Raw genomic sequence first — 23,885 nt, 5'->3', positions numbered from 1 at the left:
CTAAAAAAAGAAAAAAAGATAAAAATGAAAGCAAAATCATTTTAGCTTTCTCCTACAGAGAAAAATCATTTAGTCGCCCTCGAAAACACTGGCTCTTTGCATAGTGCTTGGCACATAGAAAGTGTTTAAAAAATACTAATTTATTTGATATTTGCCTTAAGGTTGAACATCACAAGTCAGTGACTCAAGTAAATAAATTCCCTGTGGTTAATGAGTCAATCATGGGAGTTTCCCATTATAGGTTCCCACTATTCCTAACTGAACTAGTTATTTACTAGTTACAAAATAGTTCACTTGCCAGCTAGCTATTTTACAGTTTGATATGTATTTCTTCTTGGAAACAATGTTATGACTTGGGTAAAGGCTTCCAAATTATACCAGAAAACTTTTTAAGAGAGTGTTGTACCTGGAATTAGGATGATCTGGGTTTTAATCTCTCCTAAAATATTTACAGTTTGGCCGGGTAGGTGACACAGTGGGTTGAATGCCAAGCCTGGAGTCAGGAAGGCTTAAGTTCAAATTCCACCACAGAAACTTGGGCAACTCATTTAACCCTGGTGGCCTCAGTTTCCTCATCTGTAAAATGAGCCAGAGAAGTAAATGGTAAACCATTCCAGTATCTTTGCCAAGAAAACCCCAAACAGGGTCACAAAGAGATGGACAGGACTTAAAAATGACTACAAAAATGTTTATTAACAATTTGATTCTGGGTGGGTCAATCTTTCTGAGCCTTGGTTTCCTCATTGTAAAATGGAGATAATAATACAACTATCTCCCAGGGTTGTTGTCATGATCAAATGAGATAATTTATGCAAAGTACTTTGAAAAACTTAAAAGCTTTTTATTAATGTGAGCAGCCTGAGTTCTAGGCCAAGGGAGGATCAGACCCAGAGAAGATTTTGAATAGGCTGTTTATCTTTGCCACTCTCCTACCTCCTAGGGGCATTAATTACTCCATTAAGCCCTCCACTGTAGTATTCTGACCAAATTTGCCTTATCCCATAATCAAAAATGCCATTGCTTCTGGATAGTGCAGCTCATCTAGGTTTTAGGGGAATAATTTATACCACTATATGACTAATTGATAGCCTCTTAATTCTCCCACAGGTTTTTGCTGTTTTATTTTTTTTTTTAAACAAAGGAGTTGATTATTTGTCAAATAGGTCTCTAATTGGCAAAGTATTAGGCAGTGTAACAAAAAAAGTAAGAAAAATGTCAATGTATAACAAGATAATTTTTGGTCAGGAAACACATTTCACAGTCAATATTGTGTTTTCAGTTTCCTCTACCCATATCGGTCTTTCCATCTTCCCCTCCTCCACTTCCAAACCCACAGATTCTCTCATTCTCTCAACTCTCTCTCTTTCTCTCTCTCTCTCTCTCTCTCTCTCTCTCTCTCTCTATATATATATATATATATATATATATATATATATATATATATATATATTTCTCCTATGTATACATTTTCCTATATATATTTTTTCTCCCTATGGCTCCTTTAGTAGCAGTGATGAAAGAGCCAACTGAAAGGAGTGGAAGTGAGGAGCTGTGGCAATTATTTGATTGCCTGGGTCATTTGTAGATTGAATGTTTGAGCATTCAGAATTGTTTTGTTTGGTCCAGGAAAAGTCACTATTAAATTGAAATAGGACTGGTATGAGTAATCTTTTTTATCCTTCCAAATGGGAATGCAAAATAACCCTAGCCAATCAATAATTCTCTAAGGATCACTTAGGAACTCTTGGAATCAGGTCTTTTAGACACTCACATAGATCCAGAGTCCTAATGGTAATAGAGAAAGTGCTTATGATTTACCTGGAGTGGAGAGGGACAACCATACTGAACCTGGACTAAGTCTTAATCCCAACAGAGAGCAAAGGGAATTGACAACTTTGTAGATGCTGCTTGAGGTGGGGGAGACAACGAAGACTGCTTTTCTGAGTACTAGTGAGTAGAACAGGATACCCAGACTGAGAGTAGGAAGACTACACTCTTCCATGGCTACACTCTGTGAGCTCATTCTCTCTGATTAGCCCTGGTGTATTTGCCAGTGAGCTCTAATTTCTCTCTTCTCCCAAAGTCCCTCTTTTCTGGAGAGGCGTAGTTTTTTTGAGATCTCTCTCTCTCTCTCTCCATGCGTCAATCCTCATGTATGAGTCAGTGTTCCATTTGGAGTCCATGAAAACTATCCAGATGTGTGTTTGAGCAATGTGGATATTCAAGAGTATTTTTAAAGGCCAAAGAGAAAGGAGTCATCTGCTACAAATGAGAGGCTGGGTGATATTGGTGGAAAGCACTCTGGAAAGACCTAGATTCGGCCCTCTCACATTGTGTTGTTCAACTGGTTTTTCAGGCATGCCCAACTCTTCATGACCCCATTTGGGGTTTTCTTGGCGGAATATCTGTTTGTTGATGTAATGTTGAAACTATTAATAGGAATAAGGTATTTAATGGTAAGGATCTTATTTTCTGGGTCATCAGTAGCTATGGCTGCTGGGGAGGTGGTAGCTGCAGAATGTGTAGAAGCAGTGGCCAGCTTGCATTTCCACAAGAGTTGCTGTCCTGAATGATGGCCTGGGTGGTGATCGTAGTAATGATCTGACTGTGTGGATGAAAGGTTGTAGTAGTGGTAGTGGTGGTAGTGGTATATATGTATGAATGAGAGAGAGAGAGAGAGAGAGAGAGAGAGAGAGAGAGAGAGAGAGAGAGAGAGAGAGAGAGAGAGAGAGAGAGAGAGAGAGAGAGAAGGGTGTGTGGTCTGAGGGATGAAGATATTCTGAGGCTCTTAGGTTTCTATGCCAGTCATTGGCAGTTGGTCAGAAATTGTAGCAAGAGTCATATGTGACCCCAAAATTCCACTTTGGTTGGCACTATTCTCCCCCAAAGAGCAGTGTTAGGCCAGGTATCAAGCTTCAACTCTGAGATTCATGCAGACTATTTGCTTTTACAGAAAATGAACCTCCTATAATTTCACAGTGTTATCCAGAAAAAAAAACCTTCCCCCCCCCATGATCTCTAGTAGAGCATTACAGGATGTGGGTGTCCTATATAAACAGTCCCCAGTAGCAACAGGAAGGGGGTGTGCCACCTCAGCACTTAGGCTACAACAAGGTGTTAAAATCCCAGTTGTACATGGAGACTTATATTTGCATTGACACTTGGGTAGAAAATTGGAGGCAGCCCATTTGATTGGTAGAAAGAATTCTGGATTTGGGGTCTGAAGACTTGGGTTTGAATCTTTGGTCTGACACTTAGATATAATGAGATATTTGGCAAATCATTTAATTTTTCTGGCCCTCAGTTTCCATGTTCAGAAAATGACCAAGTTGGACTAGATGGCCTCTGAGGTTCCTTCTGGTTCTACATCTAGGCCTCTAATAGAAATCAGAATATACATCTGTAGAAAAATATCGATCATATAAATTCCTCAGGCTCACGAATTCCATCTGTTCCTATACATAGCCCTGACTTAAGCTGGGTAGATATGAGGAGGCTTCTTTTCTCACTTAAGCCTTCCTTTTTTTTCTTTCTTTTTTTTTTATGTTGTACAAATCCATTTTTCTCCACTGATCACAGTCCAGACATATCCTTCACCCCAGGAAGCATTATCTGTCACTCATTGCTAAATAAAATTTGAAGCTGGAGGCTCTCATACAGCAGAGGCTTGGGGGGAAACTCCTTTAGGCATCCTATTCCTCCAGCCAAATGGCAGAAGTCTGGGTTCTTCATGAAATTATGAAAGGTCAAGGCACTAAAGGATTTTAGAAATCATTTAATCCAGCCAAGGGGCAAGCTAGGTGGTGCAGTGGATAAAGTACCAGGTCTGGAGTCAGGAAGACTCATCTTGTCAAGTCTGAATTGGGCATCACCTGAGCAAGTCACTTTACCTATTTTGCCTTAGTTTTCTCATCTGTAAAATGAGCTGGAAATGGCAAACCACTCTGGTATCTTTGCCAAAGAAACCAAAGAACTAGATAAAACTGAACAAATCCCATCAACCCTCTAATTTTTCAGATGAAGATGTTAAGAACTAAAAAAGATAAAGTGACTTGTCCAGTGTCATATTATATGGCTTCCCTTTTTAGAATGTCTAAGAAAGTGCTTGGCAGCAAACAGATTGAGAAACATCTAATAGTGTGTATGTAGTAGTTGTTGTTGTTCTTCTGTAGTTTCAGTCATGTCTGACTCTTCATGACTCCATTTTGGGATTTTCTTGGTAAAGATACTGGAGTGGTTTGCCATTTCCTTCTCCAGAGCATTTTACACATGAGGAAACTAAGGCAAACAGAGTCAAGTGACTTACCTAGGGTTACACAGCTGATGAATGTCTGAGACCTACTTTGAACTTCAGAATATGAATCTTCCTGACTCTAGACCTGGGATTTTATCCACTTACCACCTAGATGCTATACATGTATACACACACATTCTAACAGCACAGTAGACATATAACATACAGCACAATACCTACACATATACATGTATATCCATAAAACAAAAATACATACACATATAACAACTATCCATATTCATATAACTGGGGAATAAATGTAGAACTGTCTTCCTTGAGGCTAGAAATGGTTAATTGTGGTGAGTAGCCATTGTTTCCTTCCAGATTATTCTTCATGACTACCAGCATACCTCATAATAGAAGGCAATATTTTCTCCTTATCTTAAAACAACCAACAACCAAGTTTATATAATAAATAAAAATAATTTTTATATAATACATAAATAATAAAAAATAAATAAAATTTTAAAAGTTTGTATAATGAATAAAAAAGATCATCACAAAAATAGTTTTACTTCCTATATTAATAATAGTTCATTGAGCTTAGAGCATATAGGGAAGTTTGGGGTCAATAGAGCTGTGATTTCCCTTGAGTACAGAACTTCTGGTATTGAAATTTCCTTCATTAGAGCAGATCACAGATTTTTGCCTAACATACCTTTAGAGAATGGTCTGGAGTTTTAGCCCCCAGTAGTGAGAGTAGGCCGCAGTAAAATCACAGTCATAACTTAGAAACAGTTAGACACATAACCTAGGCATCACATGAGGCCACCAAACCCCTCCTTTCCAATCCCTCTCCACTGTACTTTATAAATACTTTATGTTCTTCAAAGAAATCACTGATGCAGGAATTCTATGAGAAACTCAATTAGTTGGTTACACATTGACATATTGAATTATCAACTATAGAAAACTCTGTTTAGAGCCATTGAGGTAATCTAAATCCATTGTTTCCATCTTGTAAATCATTAGTAACCACTGTCCCTGCAAAAGGCTTACTTAATCCCTTAGCCTGTATCACTTTCTCTATAAGTATGTACCTGAAATTGTTAAACTTTGTCACTGATCAGTATGAGGCTGTGAGTCTGTCTATGACTCTGTAAAAGTTAAAATCTTAATAATAATATCATATTTTAAGAGATTTATTAATGATCATTAGAAATCAAGGAATAAAGAAGATACAAAATAAAAACCACATGCCCATGGCTGGTTAGCCATTTTTTTAGTCAACCCCACTCACCACCATCAATGTTGATTCTACATCAGAGAGAAGGAGCCTCCAAAGCCCACACCCTTTATCCTCTGTCTATAGGAAGTACGTAATGACAGGAAGTCAGTGGGCTCTTGGGGTATATAGTTCTTTTTTAGGGTAACAGATTTTCAATCATACATTCCCCCTTGAGACCCACAGAAGACTAGCCTCTCCAGTGAGTCTTGTAAACATACCAACTTTGAAATTGCAATAATTTGAGGATGAGGGAAAGAGAACAAAACCAATAATTGCTAGGCACATTGACAAAAAGCCAGTTAGGGGGCAGTCCCCCCTTGGCATAAAAGTATACATTCAAATTAAATGTTCAATCAACCTTCAGTTCAATCAACCACACCCAAAGTTCATTCTGGATCTTCTGGAGCAGCTTGTGGTCTGTGGAGGCATCTTCATGGTGCCTTCTAAGAAGAGTTCATTTTCTGGATTTGGAGAGGTTTCCTGTTTCTTAACTTAAAATTACTCTCAAAAAGAATTTAAAATTTGCAATTTAAAATAATAATAATACATTCCCCCATGAAGAGGGTGTTGAAAAACACAGGGATCACTTAGGGATGCATGGCTGAGTTATGAGGTATATGAATCAATTAGCAAGAGAAATAAAAAATATTTTTAAAATCCAAATTAAAAAATAAGTTCTGGATGAAATATAGACTATCAAAGTCTTATGTGTAAAAATTATAAGTAAAGAAAAAATAAATCCATAAAAGGTCCTTGAATCAGAGCCCAATTAAAATGATTTAAGCAATTATGCATTTACCCAAGCAGTAGCCAGGATAGGGTAACAGATTTTCAATCACGCACCCTCCTTCTCCCAACCTCATTTCTCTTATCCTCTTCTTGTGAACTTTAGATTACTCTACCCTACTTAGTCTAACAAAATCAGGAATGTCTACACCCATATGTAAGGATTAAGTATCTAGGAGGATGGTCTATGATAGTCATGTGCTAACAAATGACAAATCAGAAACAGCTGACAGACTGGGCTGTCCTAAGTCAAGCTTAAGCTACCATTGGTACAAGTGAGACACAGGAAAGTAATGTAAAATCCTCTATATATTTCACGTCACTTCCTCCTTCCAGGCTCTTTGACAGTGGAGAGGTGGCTGGCGGCAGCTTGCTGAGTGTTGTCGGCATCTTGGTGTGGTGACTGCTATTGTCCAGTTTTAGTGGTAAGCTTTCCTTGATACCATACTGGAGGAAGCCTAGTAACCTAGTTCAGATGAGGCTCTTCTTTGAGATCTCTTGGAGTTTAGGCTGATTTTTCTCTCCTTTACCTTCCAAACATTAGCCTCTTAGAGAAAGCCTCTAATCTTCAAGGACCTCGTGGAGGAGGACTTTGAACTCGCCTGGCACAGTCCGGGCAGGAGAAATCCTATATCTTTCCCTTTCTCTTCTCCTTGATTTCTTCCTGAGAAATCCTATACTTTTCCCTCTCTCTTCTCCTTGATTTCTTCCTGAGAAATCCTATACTTTTCCCTCTCTCTTCTCCTTGATTTCTTCCCTATATATTGATTAAACCACCATATATTTCCAAACTGACTTGGGTATTTTATTTGGGATATCCCCTGGTAACCAAAAATCAAATTTAGATTAGGTCACAATGCTAAATTATCCTTATATTCTGTGACCCACAAATAATTTGATGAGCTGTACTCATCATAGAGTCACTATGTAAGTGACTTGCCCTTAGTCACAATAATCAAAGCAAAGGCCTGAAACCAGGCCTTCTGGATTTCAAAGCTGATTCTTTCTTTTCTGTGCTATACTAGGAACATCTGCTGCTCCATTGTCTTAACCAAAATTCCACAGACTATGCTCTGGAATATCTAAGTCACTAATGATAGCTGGTGACATGGTGGATAGAATAATACCCTTGGAGCCAGGAAAACCTGAGTTCAAGTCCTGTCTTAGATACTTATTATATGACCCTTGGAAAGTCACAAACTCGAATTGTCTAAGCTTCCTCAATTATAAAATTGGGGCAATAATAGCACTTACCAAGGGTGGTTGTGAGCACTTAAACACTCATTCATTCATTCATAGGTAGGAACTAATGGTCCCTCAAACATATGATACTTGCAGAGTTACTCTGACACATTCTGCTCCACTATGAGAGTCTTTCATTTTCTTGAAAATAATCATCAAAACTCAACTATTAACACCTGATTGTGTAAAGAGTTGTATTAGGTATTGCAAAAAGGAAATTATGTAGGCCCATTTTTGTTGGGTTGCAGCATGACCTGCCTTTCTATAATCTAAGAAAACAGAGTCCCAGGCAAATAAGAATATAAATATGACAAAATAAAAGCAATAGCCCAATACATAAGTAGACAACAATACATATTCACTTAAAATATACATCAGAGGCAGAAGTAATTTGAGTTGGTCAACAATGATTCTATTATTGGAGTAGAATATGAGGGCAAGAATAAGCTATGGAAATTCTAAATTCAGTCTGGGGCCATCAGCTCTCACCTAATCAATCCAGGAAGGCTTTTGGGAGAAGACTGGCTTTCCTGCCCAACTTGAATAATGGGGAATAGCTATGAACACAGTGGGACAGGTATTCCCAATATATGGCAAAACTTTAGGGATCTGGGACAGTATAGCATAATCAGAGGCAATAAAGAGAAATGGAAAGAATCTGTTACCAAGAATCATTTTTAACCTGGGTCTCAAAACAGCTTTAAAACTGATTTGCTTGCCACTATCCTACCTCCCTTATACTTAGTTGTTGTGAGTATAAATTCACAAATAATACAGATAGAATAACTTTGGAGAGATTTTTATAAAATACCTTAAAAAAGGAAAATATTGTTTGAGACAGGAATAACATAGATGAAAGGGTTTTAGACCAAGTGATAAAAAAAAAAAGGATGGATTACAGATTGGTTGGATTTGGGTAGATATACACTCCTTTGTTCCCCTCCTTGGACAGATCCAAATGAGTGAGAGTGACTCAGAAAGTTCATTATTGCTCTTAACCTCAAAGTCTTCCTCTTAAAGATTGAAGGCTATTGGAGATAGACCTAATGTCAATATTCTCTTAGATCAGATTTAGGGGGAGAAAAAATGAGGCCCTTGCATATCATCAAATAGTCAATAAAAAGAGGCCTACTTTGCTCTAACAAAGAAGGAATATGCAACAAAGATACCATGGTACTTAAACTTCTCTGGATGGGTTACCCTTGTGTTTATGTGCAAATTCGTCTAAATCATCAGAGAAGAATATAGTGGAACCATGGTGTCTAAGGTGGTCTTTAGGAATCCATATTGCAGTGGCCACGATTCCAAAGTGACAGGGAGTTTTTATAACTTTAGGTGACTGAGAAGCTGCACCCTGGGCCAACCAGGTCTTGGACAGCTTTATTTCCTTTTAGGGACAAAGAATTCCTGTTGTATGAGGGGAGAGAAAAGAATGTGTCTAATCAGTATTATGGAGAAAACTAGTAGATATTAATCCTATCAGAGGGCCATTTTTTAAAAACCCTTACCTTTTGTCTTGGAATCCATACTGTGTATTGGTTCCAAGGCAGAAGAGTGGTAAGGGCTAGGCAATGGGGGTTAAGTGACTTGCCCAAGGTCACACAGCTAGAAAGTATCTGAGCCCATATTTGAATCCAGGACCTCCCATCTCTGGGCCTGGCTCTCAATCCACTGAGCCACCTTGCTGCCCCTCAGAGAGCTACTTCTTAACCTTTGTACTCCCATTTTGGGATGGATCTCATGGACAGGATCTTTTTTTAAGGTAACCAACTCCTCAAAGTGACCCATGAAGGGGATATACAAGGTCTCTGGTCCACTTTTATTGCATGCAAATAAATTGTAGTTGGAATAAGATTGATAAATTTTCTTAGTTTTTTAGAATCATGGCTTCCCATAATGTCACTACTATTGTAATTGTCACTATTGGGTAACTAGGTGGCACAGTGGATAGAGTGCTAGGCTTGAAGTCAGGAGAACCTGAATTGAAATCTGGCTCTGATGCTTAACAGCTGTGTGACCCTAGGCAGGTCACTTAACTCTTGTTTGCATCAGTTTCCCCATCTATCAAATGAATTAGAGAAGAAAATGGCAAGTATCTCTAAATGGCAAATCTTTGCAAAGAAAATCCCAAATGGGACCACGAAGACTCTGAAATGGCTAAACAACAATTTCTCACTGTTGCTTTTGTAATTATGGCAGTTTTGCTTCATTGTCTGTCTCTGTATCTTCTAAGGACCTCTAAAGATTGATAAAAAAGAATAAAGCAAAATAGATTCTGGAATATTTCTACCTTAAAAAACTGCTTTGGAAATCGTATTAATACACCTTCCCCCAGTCTGCTCTTGCAGCAAAGATCATTATATAAAGAGAATGGAAGTGATGAACAATTATTAGGACTGTCTGAATTATCAATGCTTCCTGGATTGGGCAAGCTGACAACAGAATGGTTGGGAGAAGAGACACTGATGGGACTGGGAGAGGTTAAGTTGGACTCAAGAAAAAAGCTAATTAGACATAGCCCAGAGCTTACTGAAAACCCAGAAGAGTTGCAAAAATTCTTCCTAGCATATGTTAGAAACTTACTGGGGCTCTGCTCTTCAACCTTACATTATCTGTAGGAAAAGCTGCCTATCCCCACACTCTTGGAAGCCCCAGGATTGTGTGGAAATCCCAGGAGTGTGTGGAAATCCCTAGCACAGAAAAACAAGTTGGGAGGGGTGGGAAAAGTGACTGGCTGGGTTTAGGAGAGTGTGTTGATTTATCTTTCACACTACTGTAATTAAGTTGCAGTAGTTTATATGCTGCTTGCCTGAATTTGTTGGGTACAGGGAAAAGAAACTGAGAGAATTATTCCTAGGCATGTGGGCTGAGCCAATATAATTGAAATGATTGTCATCTTAATACTAATTAATACTAATAATCATTACTTGGCTGTTTTGGAAAGTTACAGTGTGGGGTTAAGAAAAAAGCCACCTTCAGCTCCCCTGTGTTCCCCTTTATTGTCTACCCCCTCTCCCAAAGGCAAAATGACTAGTTATCTTGGTGGAGAAAGCTCAATCAGTGCCATCTGGTGGTTTACTCAGATATCTCACTCTAAGTTTTTTGGAACCCCCTTCCCTAGATTTTAACTCATGGAAGCTGTCTTTCAGTTTGTTGAGGGAGTGGGGACAATACTGAGTCAGTGCGCACTCTTTTACTACATTTTTTGTTAGATTTCCATGGAGATATTAAGAGCACTAATTCTTTTTTGGTTCTTTGAAGGGAATTAGATCATTAGATTATGAACTCTTTGAAGGTAGGGCCTATCTTTTTCCCCCTTTTTTTTTTTGGAATCCCAAATTTTATCACAGTGTCTCATACATAGCAGGCGTTTATTAAATGTTTATTGATTGATTGATATCAGGCTTAATTAGAATCATAGGGCTGGTAGACGCCTCAGATATCAGCAACTCACTCTCTACAGCCTCCTGCAGTTTGCATGTGAGGAATAGAGGCCCATAAAGACGAGGTCAAAGTCACATAGGCATTAAGTAACAGAACCAAGGACCTCTGCCTCCAGGTCCTATATTCTTTTCAATGCACTAGAGTTGTCAAGAATGATCTATTCAGCACTTCTTGGAATTATGCTAGGTGTGTGCTAACCTGTGAAGGCTACAGATGAAAAACAGTGGAGTACTTAAAGGACTAAGTCTTTGGCTTTGTCACAACTCTTTGACTAGGAGGAAGTCACTTTATCTTTTGTTAGCTCATCTGAAAGTGGTAATAGGACAATGGGTGAGAGTTTGAGGAAGGGGTTGGGGCAAATAGGGTATAATTTTGTATGATATTGTTTCTCCTTAAAGAAAATACAATATTGAAGGTGGGGAGTTGATAATGAAACAGATTGATACATATAAACTATGAAGGAGTAATGTAATACAATATATAATAAATTGTTAAATTGTGTATAGTATAGTAAGTGCAACAGGAGTAACAAGAATTGAGTGCTACTAGCTACTATGATAAGTTTTGTAGTGTGGATTTAAAAAAATTGGGGTGAAGTAGGGGTTGGGGGGGGAGAGGTTAAAAAATAGAGGGAGTTAGTCCTTTCCTGACAAGCAGGTGAGAAAGAGACAAAATAATTAAGCTAGTGAATAATAACATGTACACTATTATAACAACTGACCAAACCTCTTTATTGAGAAAAGAGTTCATCATTTTTGGATAAACTCTAAAGGTAGCTTTAAAAGTGTGTTTGCTTCAGGATGACTGATTTTGTACCATATGATTCAATGACAAATTCAAAGACCCTGTCCACATTACAGCTTGGAGCCATATTCAAACCCATTTTTCAATCATGGCTAAACCCAAACACTGCACAGTCATAAACTATGTTCAATAACAGTGCTTGAGGGGATGAGTTTCCACTCTACTTTTACTAACACATTTTTGTGACCAGGCTTAGTCTCCACTGGAGTGCCCGTTTTAATCACATTGGAAAAATCCAGTTCACATTATGGAAAGAACTTGGATGGACCCTCTTCAGAAAAACAGGGGTGCTGAAGAGTCTGGGAAAGGGGGATAAAGTGAAGAGAAAAGGGGCAGAGATGGTAAAAGGGAAAAAAAAGCAAAAAGCAAAAGCAGAGTAGAATAGACTAGGGCTGGCAGAGTCAGTCAACAAGCATTTTACTAATTACTCACCACGTACCAAACACTGTGCTGGGCATGCAAAGAAAGGTAAAGGACAATCCTTGATCCCAAAGAGTAGTCTAGGCAAGATAGTTGGTACTATGGACAAACATGATATATAGGAGACAATAAACAGAGGGAAGAAACTAACATTAAGCAGCATCGGAAAAAGCTTCTTGTAGAAAAAAAAGAAAGATAAGACTTGGAGAACTGGAAGGAGGGAGCAAGTATGTTTTGTAAGGGTTATGCGGGAGAAGACACGAGAGCAGAGGAAGGGGTAGAAAGACAAGGAGAAAAGGAAGAGTTCAGAAAAGCGAAACCAGAGAGCGAGTAGGGTCAAGGTGAGGAAGCGTCTGGCTTAATACAAAGGGAGAGAGCTCGGGCAGTTACGGGTGCAGTGGAAGCATGGGTCAGAAAGGGGAAAGCAGTGTGGAGAGCGGGGTAGGAGGGGTGGCGTTCGGTGTTGGAATCTGGGTGGAGTCACGAGACAATGGGGAGGGGGATTACAGTTGGTAGACCGGATGAAGAAGAGGAAGAGAGCTAAAGGTTTCGTAAACTGAAAGAAAAAAGCACAAGTGCAAAAGCAACCATGTGAACGTACGCACACTATCCCAAGGGGTGGTAGTGGTGGAAAGTGCGGAAAATACGGTTGGAGCGCGGTGGTTTTTGTTCTGGGTTTGTTTGGTTTTTTGCCAGTTTGTTTATTTCATTTAGTGGGCTGGGGGTAGAGTTGGGAGACGTTGGGAGGTAGAAACATTTTGGCATCCCCGCCAGCTCAGCAGAGCCCCAGAAGCTGCAGCGTCTGCATCCTCCTGCCAGCTCTCAGTCCTCTCCCCATACTCGCCGCCGCAGCAGCAGCCGCGCGCACTCCGTCCCCCCAGGGGCCAGGGAAGGCGCGAGGAGGCGGCGCGGGGATCGGAGGAAAGGAAGCAGGGAGGGAAGGAGGTGGAAAGAAGCAGAGTACGCCGCGTCAGCAGCGACAGCCGTGGCCCGAGCAGGAGGAAGGGGGCGGGGGATGGGTGGGGAGAATGGGGAAGGGGGGGGGGGGCAGCGCGTGCGCGCCGCTAGGGCTCCAGCTGCGGGAGGGAAGCGGAGAGCCTGGGAGCGCGCGCGCGCGGCAGCACGAGCAGCGGCGGCGGCAGGGGCGGCAGGGCCAGCGCAGGGTCCTGTTGGTGACGGGCGGCGGCGTGTTTTTCCAGACACCTGAGGCGGTGGAGGAGGAGAAAAAGGAGGAAGAGAAAGAAAAGGAGAAAGAGAAGGAGAGAGCGGAAAAAGAGGAGGAGAAGGAGGAAGAAGAGGAATAGGAGAGACGGGAGGCGCTGGCGAGGCTGCAGTGGTCGCGCAGAGATGTGGCCCTTGGTGGCAGTGCTCCTGCTTGGCACCGTGTGCGGCGGTAAGTGGCTCTTTGGCTCCCCGGGACCGGCATCCTCCCGCCCCCGCCCCGCATCTGGTAGAGCCCTCCTTTCCAGTCACTCCCATTTTGCCCCCGGCCCCAGGGGAATTGCGCCCCCGAGTGAGGACTACTGGGCGGCGGGTGTGTCCGCCCTGTACTGGCCGTGGCCGTGGCCATGGCCATGGCTGTGGCCAGAGGAGGAGGGAGCGAGGCAGGCGGGCGTGTGTGTCCTACACAAACACATAAACCCATATGTCCCTTTCACTTTCACATCCAAAATGGGAACGTGGGAGCAATCTTCTCCCCAACCCCCCACTTCGCCACGTCTTCTAAGGGATCCCCTTACCCCGTTTCCCTTCTCCTCCCCCTTCTCCCTCCCCTAGTGCCGACGCAGGTCTTAACTCCCCTTGCCACCTCCAAAATGCAGACATCCGAGAGACGTCAAAACATTCATTTCCCACTCTCCCCCTCCCTCCAAAAAAAGAATGAGATGGGGGCGGAGATAGTTACCTCCCCCCTCCCCACCCCCGCCGCCCCACACACTCCATCACCCCTACCCCCTTGCCCAGTCTCTATGGCTTTAGATGTATGGGGGGGGGGGAAGAGTAGAAAAAACATGGGCCTCTTAACCAGTGGAGTACGCATTTTGGTGAAGTAGGGAAGACCAGGTCTATACAGTTTACCTCTCACATGTTCTTAGTAGGGAAGAGGACATAAAGGACACAGTTAAGTTTTTTCCTAGCCAACCTTAGGGAAGAAAGCCTACTCTGGCTGCTTTTTTTGACACTGGGATAGAGGTTCAGATAATTCCCCCTCCCCCCATCCCCACCCCAATTAACCACTTCAGAATACTATATTCTTCACTCAAGCATGCTTACTTTATTTAAACCACCCACATCTTATGCTCCAAATATGTTAAATAATATCCAGTAGTAAAAAATCATTTGCCTGGGGTCGGGGGGAGATGCTGCCCAGAGCAGCCGGTTTTTTAGATTTTTTGGACCCAAAGCTTTGTAGGTTCACCATACTTTGAAAAATGTCAGTGATTTTGAGGTTACTGTCACGGTTAATAGTCAAGATCTTTTATCCAAGATTTTTATGTTAAGCTTTTTGTAAATTCTTGCTGTAATATACGTTTCTGCTCTGAATAACATACAGTAATAGCAAACATGAAGTTGATTTGTGGAGAGCAAAAATAATTTGACTCTGAACTGAGTACTGCCCTTGAAGTCTTGTTGATAATGGGATATGACTTTAGATTATTATAAAGATTCCAGTAGATCTTTTTCACTTTTCTTTTCCTGAACATCTTGCAATGAAGAGTTGTTAGGCTATCCAGATATTCAAATAGTGCATTATTGAAATATTGCAACAGATACTGGTTTAAAAAGTCATCATCATTCTTGTAATGATTCCATTTCAGAAAGCCCTGTGTTTACATTTTCATTTAAAAGGTGATTATGAGCAATATAAAGCATCGACATTTCAGACTAATTGTTTATTCAGACTTAATTTAGTCAAGTCTAGTCTGAGTAAGTAAAAGATTGAATTAAAGAATATTTTTTTAAACAGTGTTCTTGCCTCAGAGCAAATTATTAGAAAGAAGTAGTATAAGAGTAGCTTCCAGATAGAGCTCCTTGTGGACCTGCTTTAATGAATAGGTAAGACTCATTTGTAATTAGCCACATTCAAATATACTTGCATTTAATATGTACTTTAATGAAAATATATAGAGAAGGGAAAAAATTATCCTCAAAAGATGAAAGTTTTTATAGACTACATGCCTGTAAAATTTGGTTCAAATAGATAATAAACAAAACATACATTGATTTAGAGTGAACTCTTCTACTTAATATGGTCATAGGCTTGCTTTCAGTTTTATTTCTAATAGGTAGGTAATATTTTTTTTTCCTGTAGTGTAGCAACTTTTCTACAATATCATTGTTTTCCATTGCAAGGTGAATTCTGATCTTAAAAATTCCTTCTATTTGAGTACAGTAAAGCTGTATTAAACCTTGTGGCATTTCATTACAAGATATACCCTCTGATAATGAGTTATTTTCTCTGTACAAATGTGTTTTTTTTCCTTTTATATTTTTGAGCCTACTCAAGATCTATTGCATTTCCTCTAAAAAGGCATCATCATTCTTGTTGCCAAGCATTTATTTAATGCAAAATTGATAAATAAACCAAACAAACCTCAAATAGAAGATGACAGGTATATAAATTGCCACATTCAAGAATTTTCTTTGTTATGAGCTTTTAAAATCAGAGTTATGCATGACAAAAAAATCCTTACTGTCTGAGCAAAAGAGTAATTTGGTTTGTTCAAAACAAATTGCATTTTTCTTCTAATAAATATATTATTTTTAAACATGAGTTGCCATTTTAAAGAAGTAAATGCCTATTTAAAAGTATATGTCTGAGGTTGGCCTAGTGGTCTGGAGGTAGAGTTAAAGGATTATAGTTCATACTTGCCATTAGGATACTCACTCATGCTGTCATCTGTGTTTTGGCAGATGCTTTATCATTGACACTGAATTGGGAATGGAGATTTGAGAGAGAGGTTATGAGAGATGAATGTTTCCCCTCAAATTGATAAGTAATCTATAGGCTCCCAAATCGTCCACACAACAAAGCATCAATTCTGGTTTCTCAGTGTTAATGCTGCTACTTGCAATACTAAGAGAAATAACAGTTTTAAGTGTTTTATCACTCTTTTTAGCATTTTCCTTCCACTGAGATTTCCTGTAGCTAAATTTTCCAAATTATTTTCAGCTCATCTCTCTTGTTTTCCTCTAAAGTCTTCATCATGAGGTAGAAATGACTTTAAGTTTTCAAAAGCTATGCCAGTGGAGCACAATCTCTACCCCAGTGGAAAGGTTTTCAGTATGATGAGCTTGGTGATAAGACTTATCTGTCTTCCAAGGACCAGCTTGGTTAATTCTTAGCTTGGCCTCAGGGTGATGAATTTTTCAGCCATAGCAACTCTCTAAGACCATCTACTGTGCCTAGAGGGTTTGTGATTTGTGTTGGTAAAGACTCTACTTATACTAGTGAAATCACAGATCCTTGCAATATTGATGTAAGCATTTTTCATATGTTAATGTAATGGATATTTAACATTATTGCAGACATTTCTATGTTGTTAAAAACAAGAAGAATAATGTTAGAACTGATTAGTTTAGCAATTTTATTTTTACAAAAGAATAAGTACTTGATATGCAATCCTTTAAAGTTGGGGAAGCACTTTAATACATTATCTAATTTGAGCCCCATAATAACCTTGCAAAATAGGTTTTAAAAATGTTTATTCCATTAGAGAAACATTCTGTTCCCTATAATATCATGACCTGAATTTTTTTCTTTATAGTTTTCTGGCAAATGGGATTCCGTTTTGGTCAGGATATGTGTTTTCATTGCCTTAGACAAGATTGTATTGGTGTAACTCCCTCTTCTAATCCCTATAAACAATTTCTCTTCAATTTGCAATCTTAAGGTTAGCTGGGGCTGGGACAATTGAGTTAGGGGGACAGGCTTTGAACCCAGGCATTTCTGACTCCAAAAAAACCTCTCATCCATTTTTCATAATGCTTCTTGAGGAGTTTAATGTTATTGAAGTAAAGAAAATGAACCTCTGGCTTCTTGGCAACACAGTGAAATGAAAGGTAGAGGAAGCACTGTACATTGGAGTTAAGGGACCTAGATTCAAGGCTTCAGACTATCTAGTTATTATATCATCTTGGACAAGTCACTTTTAGATTTCCTGAACTTCAGTTTCCTTGTTAGTAAAATGGAGATTTGTGTAAAGTGCAACAAAACCTATTATTAAGGCCCAATACAGTTATGACTTAGAACCCTTAGAACTCCATCAGGAATCTCAGTGATTTTGGACAAACACAAAAATTATTTGGAGGGGGAGGCCATTGTATGTTCCTGAATAGAGTCAGATCTTGTATTTTTGTGTTAGGGAAGAAAAGATTTGATCCACATTAAATCAACATTTAATGAGTTTCTACTTTGTCCTCAGTGTCTTGTAATACACAGTGGGGGCCAATTTGAAGTAAAAATATTCTAGAAGTTTAGATTGTAGCTCAGCTATTAGGATCCTTGTTTTCAGTATGGTATCTTGGGTATTGGATAAATATTGACAGGTACTTCATCCATAACTCCGTTATTGTACTACATTAATGCCTTGGATTATAGGATTTAAGAGTTAAAAAGGACCTTAAATATCATATAATCAAGCTCCCTTATTTTGTTGATGAAAATGACTTGCCCAAGGTCACTATAGAGTAAATGGCAGAGATGAGATTCTAATCTCTCTTTTGGTTATAAATGCAATACTCTTACCACCACCATAGTTGTCTAACAGGGAAAAGAGATCTTAGGAATCTGATAGAAACATTAATGAAAATCATCACTTATAAATCCAGTTTAGGTGCTTTTTATTCTCCTGTGATGAATTCATTTAATATCATTCCTCCTTTAAAAAATAATTCCTCCTTCCCTAATCTTTAAATCCTTTCTATTTTCTCATCTGTAAAATGGGTACAATCATAGCACCTCCAAGTTATAAGGATCAAATGAGACAATATTTGTGAAGTGCTTTACAAACTTTAAAGCCCTATATAACTACTAGTGATATTGCTGCTACAACTTCTGTGTCCTTATCACATTCTAATTTGTATTATAATTATTTTGAATATGTCTTAACTTTTTATTAGATTTCTTCAACAAATTAAAATTTTCAAATTTTCATTAAAGCCATGTGAAGGATGTTTAGATAAAGAAAAGGACCTTATCCTCATGGAGTTTATAGTCAAGTAAAAGCTATGACCCATATACAAACTATAATCAAGAATCTTATGATAGATGGATGAGATGTGCATTCAAAGTGCTTTAGTAGTCAGAAGATGCAAAGAGTAATTATATGTGAAGACAGGGGCAGGGCCTGTATCATGAATGAGGTAGCATTTGAGTTAAGCTTTTTAAAGAATGTTTAGGAACTCAAAAGATCAGAGGCATTCGAGGTCTAAGAGCAGAAAAAGTACTTAAGTGTTTAAAACAAAAAGGAAATGAAAGATGTCTCCACAATTCCCAAGCTTTTTATCCTGATTTCCAAGAACAGTAAGGCTAAAAATTATTAGAAGTCGTATTAACCTTAAAATTCATCTCTGATCTGCCTTTGGCCCCCTTCCCCCCAATCTGGTTCTGTTAAGTGGGAGTTGACATTCTACTACAGGCATATCAACACAGAGCTGACCCACTCTAGAAAATCTTTCCAACTTCATGAATATGTTCCAAATCAGAATTAATCAGATTGGCTACATAAGTTCCTGAGCTCTATATCACTGACATTCAGTTAATGCTTAAAATGTCAGAAGACATTGAAGGGCAAAGAGAGAACTGGGATGGAGTGGGAATTGGGAACTTCTACCAACCCCTTCCATTCCTTTACAATAAATATTTAACTCATAATTATAATGCTGTAGAAGCCTGGCCTTGGTGAGCACTTATACTATTGAAACTAGATATGACTGGATCAGCTCTGGATTTTCAGATAAAGATTTGTTCATTTGTTGTATAATTCTCTGAGAGGTTTTTAATTTTGGGGTTTTGATAGTAGTAGAGAAAGGTGCATTGACCAAGGCTTACCAAAAACCTTTATTTTAATTGAAAATTTTTATTTAATTAATTAATTTAGAATATTTTTCCACGGTTACATGATTCATTTTCTTTCCTCCCCCTCCTTCCTCCCACCCAGTAGCCAACATGCAGTTCCACTGGGTTCTACATGTATCATTGATCAAGACCTATTTCCCTATTATTGATGATTATACTAGGATGCTTGTTTAGAGTCTACATCCCCAATCATATCCCCATCAACCCATGTAATCAAGCAGTTGTTTTTCTTTTGTGTTTCTACTCCCACAGTTCTTCCTCTGGATGTCAATAGTGTTCTTTCTCATGAGCCCTCAGAATTTTCCTGGATCATTGCATTGCTGCTAGTAGAAAAGTCCATTATATTCAATTGTACCATAGTGTATCACAGAGACTGCTCTGTGTATAATGTTCTCCTGGCTCTGCTCCTTTCACTCTGCATCAATTCCTGGAGCTTGTTCCAGTTCACATGGAATTCCTCCAGTTTATTTCTTTGAGCCCAATAATATTCCATCACCAACATATACCACAGTTTTCTCAGCCATTCCCCAATTGAAGGGCATCTCCTCCCGAAAACCTCTTTTGATGAATTCCTGACAAGCAATTTTAATTTGTAAGATTTGAGGAGATTAGAGCCAACCTGTGTCAACAACAATAAGAGTAATAATAATGCATTTGTATAGTACTCTGTAGATAATATTACATTTGATCTTCAGGTAAGGAGTAAAGGAATGGAGGCCTGTTTGTCAACTGAAGATCTGTCATTGAGCATTCTTTGCTACTCCAAGATAAATTTTGAAGCTCAGGGAATTAGGAGATGGTTTGAGTTGTTTCTAGGGTGTAGGGTCCAGTATGCGTAGTAGTTGTCTCTTGCAATTCTTTCCTAGTTCATTTGAATATTCCTGTGTCATTCTGACATCATTTTCAGCTACATTTGTAATACTTCTGTCTAATTAGGTGATGCTGATTTTGCCTGTTGCTGCCAAATCTTGAATATTTAGAAACTGGTTAAAAAATTTGATGATTATCCATTTCTCCTTTGACTTTTTCCTATGATGTCTTTCCTTTTTCTCTCTTCTGCTTTTCTATCTAAAGATGAAAAAAAGAAGGCATAGGAAAGAAAAGCCAAATCAGGCCCTTTGGCTACTTAATAACTTATCTAGAGCACTAATATAATCAAACAAATTTATTAAGTACTTACTATGTTCAAGACACATTGCTAGGCGGTAGAGAAGGCAGAAACTGAACGTTATTAATGATGAGTTTCAGATTATTAGTGGGTGGATTATCCCAATTATTTACCCAGGTCAGTCTTGCTTTCAATTTGTTGACATTTGTTCTACTTAATTGCTTCAGTTATAATAAATTACTTGATTATAATAAATAATCCAATGTAATTAAAACTACTTTCTCTTATCCCTTGTAAATCAGTAAAAGGAAAACACTAGATTCTGTGGTGCTGGCAGACCATTCCTCATTTACTTATTTATTAGGAAAGTTAAACTTCAGAAGGAAAAGTGCTTTTCATTTCTTTTGCATTCAATGGCTTGCTTTTCTTTGTCTTCATATAATAGACCATGCCTTATTTGTCCTTGTTTCATTCCAGGCCCACTACTATCTAATCTTATGCTTACTTCACATAGTGGGTGCTTAAATTGTTTTTGAATGAATGAACCAGGGCAACTTCCCTTTGAGAGGGAACTTCCGGCAACTTCACTCAGGGGAAATGAATAGCCAGGCCAGGAAGACTGAAATTGTAGAAGGTCTAAAGATATAGAGATTTAAGACCTTAGGAATGTGTATATGCTTGAAAAAAAACCTGATAATTCAGAGAACTGTCTAAAAAAGGTAAACTATGGATACTCATGAGATCAGAAGCCCCAAAGTTACAATTTAGGCCTTTGAGACAAAGAAAACTCTTCAAGCAATTCATTGTTAAGATTCACAAACTTCTACATGCATTTTGTGTTGATCTACCAATATCCAGTGAGGTATTCAAGTCAGGTATTGGCTCTGTTTTTTGTACATGAATAAATGGAATCTCAGGTTAAATAACTTACCCAAGGTTAAATTTCTAGCAAAGTGAGAAGAGAGCCTAGATCTTCAGACTCTCATTCCTTGTTACAATTTTATAAATTCCTGACTAGAAAACAGAATTTAATAAGGAAATCAGAAAAAATGATTTCCAAAGGGAGTACTGAGACTGAGAAATACAACTTAATGTAGTTAAAAAACAAACAAACAAAAAAAAAACCCTCTTACTTTCCTTCCTAGAATCAATACTTTGTATTGATTCCAAGGCAGAAGAATGGTGAGGGGTAGGCAATGGCAGTCAAGTGACTTACCTAGCGTCACATAGCTAGGAAGTGTCTGAGACCAGATTTGAACCTGGGATCTCTTGTCTCCAGGCCTGGCTTGCTATCCACTGAGCTATGGAACTACAACCTTAATGCAGATTTTAAAAAATATAAAGAGACTATCTAGACCCTAGATGTTTGGCCCACAAAGAAATCTAAACATACAAATACTTTTAGCAGTGGAGAAATAAGAAAAGTACATAGGATAAATAGTCTTTTTTTCCTTAAAAAATGTTTTTGATAGTCTTATAGAAGGAAAATTAAGCAGGGAGCATGAAACAAGATAGAACATTTCTCTTTAATGTACTACAAAGGAGACCTTTGAGTGAAAGAAAAATACTAGCCAGTTCCCTCAATCTCCCTTCCCTACCTCCTCCCTCCTTTCAAATCCAGCATTATTGTAGATAAATACAGCAGTGGCAGTAGTCAGTCTCATTACATATGCTTTATATCTCTTTATATCTCTTAATAATTATTTTGTTCTTGTCTATAGGTATTATTTGGTCACTAGCATAGAAGCAGGGTAATAGGGTAGAAAGAATGCTGAATTTGGAACTAGAGGACTCAGATTTGACTTTCTGCTCTATAACTACTTATGTCCTCTATAACAAACTGTTCAAGCTGTTTGGGCCTCAGTTTCCTCACCTGTAAAATGCAAAGGTTAGCTAGATATGGTATCACATGCCTGTAATCCCTGCTACCCCAGGAAGCTGAGGCTGATGGATCATTTGAGTTTGGGAGTTGAGCTGCACAGTCTGCCACTAATGGTGGCACTTCAGGTAGGTGGGGAGATAGTGCCACCAGTCTGGGAAAATGGGCAAAATAGAGCAAGGTAAAGCTCTCATGCCAGTCTGTAGTAGTTGCTGCCTTCAGCTGAATATGGTTAAAAAAAATAAAGTTAAAAGATTGGACTAGAATAACCCTTAAGGTATTTTTCAGTCACAAATCCATGACTCAGCAAGTATTTATTGAGTACTTTTTATTATGCTAGCTATGAAACAATTGTACTTTTGGGAACTGGTCCACTTTTTGGCCAAGAACAAAGAATACCAGATTTTTAGTCAGGTGACATAGGTTGAGGTTCTGCCTGCTAGCTATACAACTTTAGTCAAGTCATTTAAGTACTCTGGGCCTCAGTTTTTCTACCTCTAAAATAGGGATATTATTTTCCTAGGATGCTTAAAAAATGATATATTGGTGGGAATAATTACACTGAGGCTTTATTTTTTCACTTTGTTATATTTTTGAGGTTTTTTTTTTATCTTCATATAATAAGTAATTCTTCATTTGTCATAAATAATCTAGATTGTCAGTTCTTAAAGTGTGGTCTGAGGACATCTGTGATTCCCAGAGATTCTTTCAGGGGACCTGTGAGGTCAAAGTTGTTATAACAGTACCAAGATGTTTTAATTTCTAATACAGTGAACATAATCCACATAAACAAATCCTCTCTCTTTTAAGTCTTTAGTAATTATTAAGATTGCAAAGGGGTTCTGAGACTAAAAGAAGGTTTGAGAAATACTGGTTTAGACCAATGGCTGTAAAACATGAAGATTTTGGTGTGGCCCACTGTTACTTCTCTTCACATAGTTGCATGGCAAGCTAGTTGCTGATTATTATTTTCCTTCCCAACTTCTATTGGAAGGGGTCAACTGGCAACTTGTCAGAATGGAAGGGTGGATACCATGTGTCTCACTCATTAGAATGAATGGCTCTCTTGGACTAATTTGTAGAACATTTTATGGTATCTTGGAAGAAGTACCTATAACAATGATTTTGGAAATCCATTGCTGAACAGTTTTCAGTGAAGCATGGGGGTGGTAAATGCCATTCAGTCATATATAACCCTTTGCATACAAAATGTCTACTGCAATCTGTATTTAGTAGTGTGAAAAACGGCCACATAGAATCAGTTTTCCTTGTTAGCATTCTTAGAATTTCCAACCTTAGTGGAAAGATGTGATTCATCCGATTTATTTTGTATATTAAAGTAGGATCAGCCACTTTCCTGGAAATGTAGCATAAGGGTGGAGATAAACTTCATGTCATTTTAGCAGGTTCTATTTAGAGAAAGTATATAGAAATTGAGGCTGAATATAATACTTGGCTTGCTTTTCTGTTCAGAATTTGTTCATGGTGAGGACATGACACTTATGTATCATCAGCAGTCAGGAGCACACATTGCTCCATGGCTTTCAAAGTTGGATACTAAATGTTAGCCTAACACAATAGTTGATTCTCTTCTGTGATTCC

At 38.6% G+C, this 23,885-nt stretch overlaps 1 protein-coding gene across 14 annotated transcripts in view; it reads left to right on the top strand.

Moving 5' to 3' along the window:
• The window catches only part of CD47 (CD47 molecule), a 131,474-nt gene that overhangs the window by 30,204 nt on the left and 77,385 nt on the right, over window positions 1-23,885 (top strand). For 4 of the 14 annotated variants that reach the window (XR_467139.3, XR_467140.3, XR_008911102.1 and 1 more), the window contains exon 1: window positions 13,294-13,611. Coding sequence is in view for 11 of the 14 variants with exons in the window: in XM_007493612.3 (XP_007493674.1) it covers window positions 13,566-13,611 (46 nt within the window). In the remaining 3 variants the exon portion in view is untranslated. Of the gene's footprint in view, window positions 1-12,630; window positions 12,894-12,983; window positions 13,179-13,275; window positions 13,612-23,885 lie in introns of those variants that run through there. The other 10 variants (XM_056793433.1, XM_056793431.1, XM_056793427.1 and 7 more) reach the window with 9 other exon arrangements.

The sequence above is a fragment of the Monodelphis domestica genome, chromosome 4 (assembly GCF_027887165.1).
Source record: "Monodelphis domestica isolate mMonDom1 chromosome 4, mMonDom1.pri, whole genome shotgun sequence".
Lineage (NCBI taxonomy): Eukaryota > Metazoa > Chordata > Mammalia > Didelphimorphia > Didelphidae > Monodelphis > Monodelphis domestica.
Note: the sequence above shows the minus strand (reverse complement) of the source record. Positions and strands in the feature narration are given on the sequence as shown.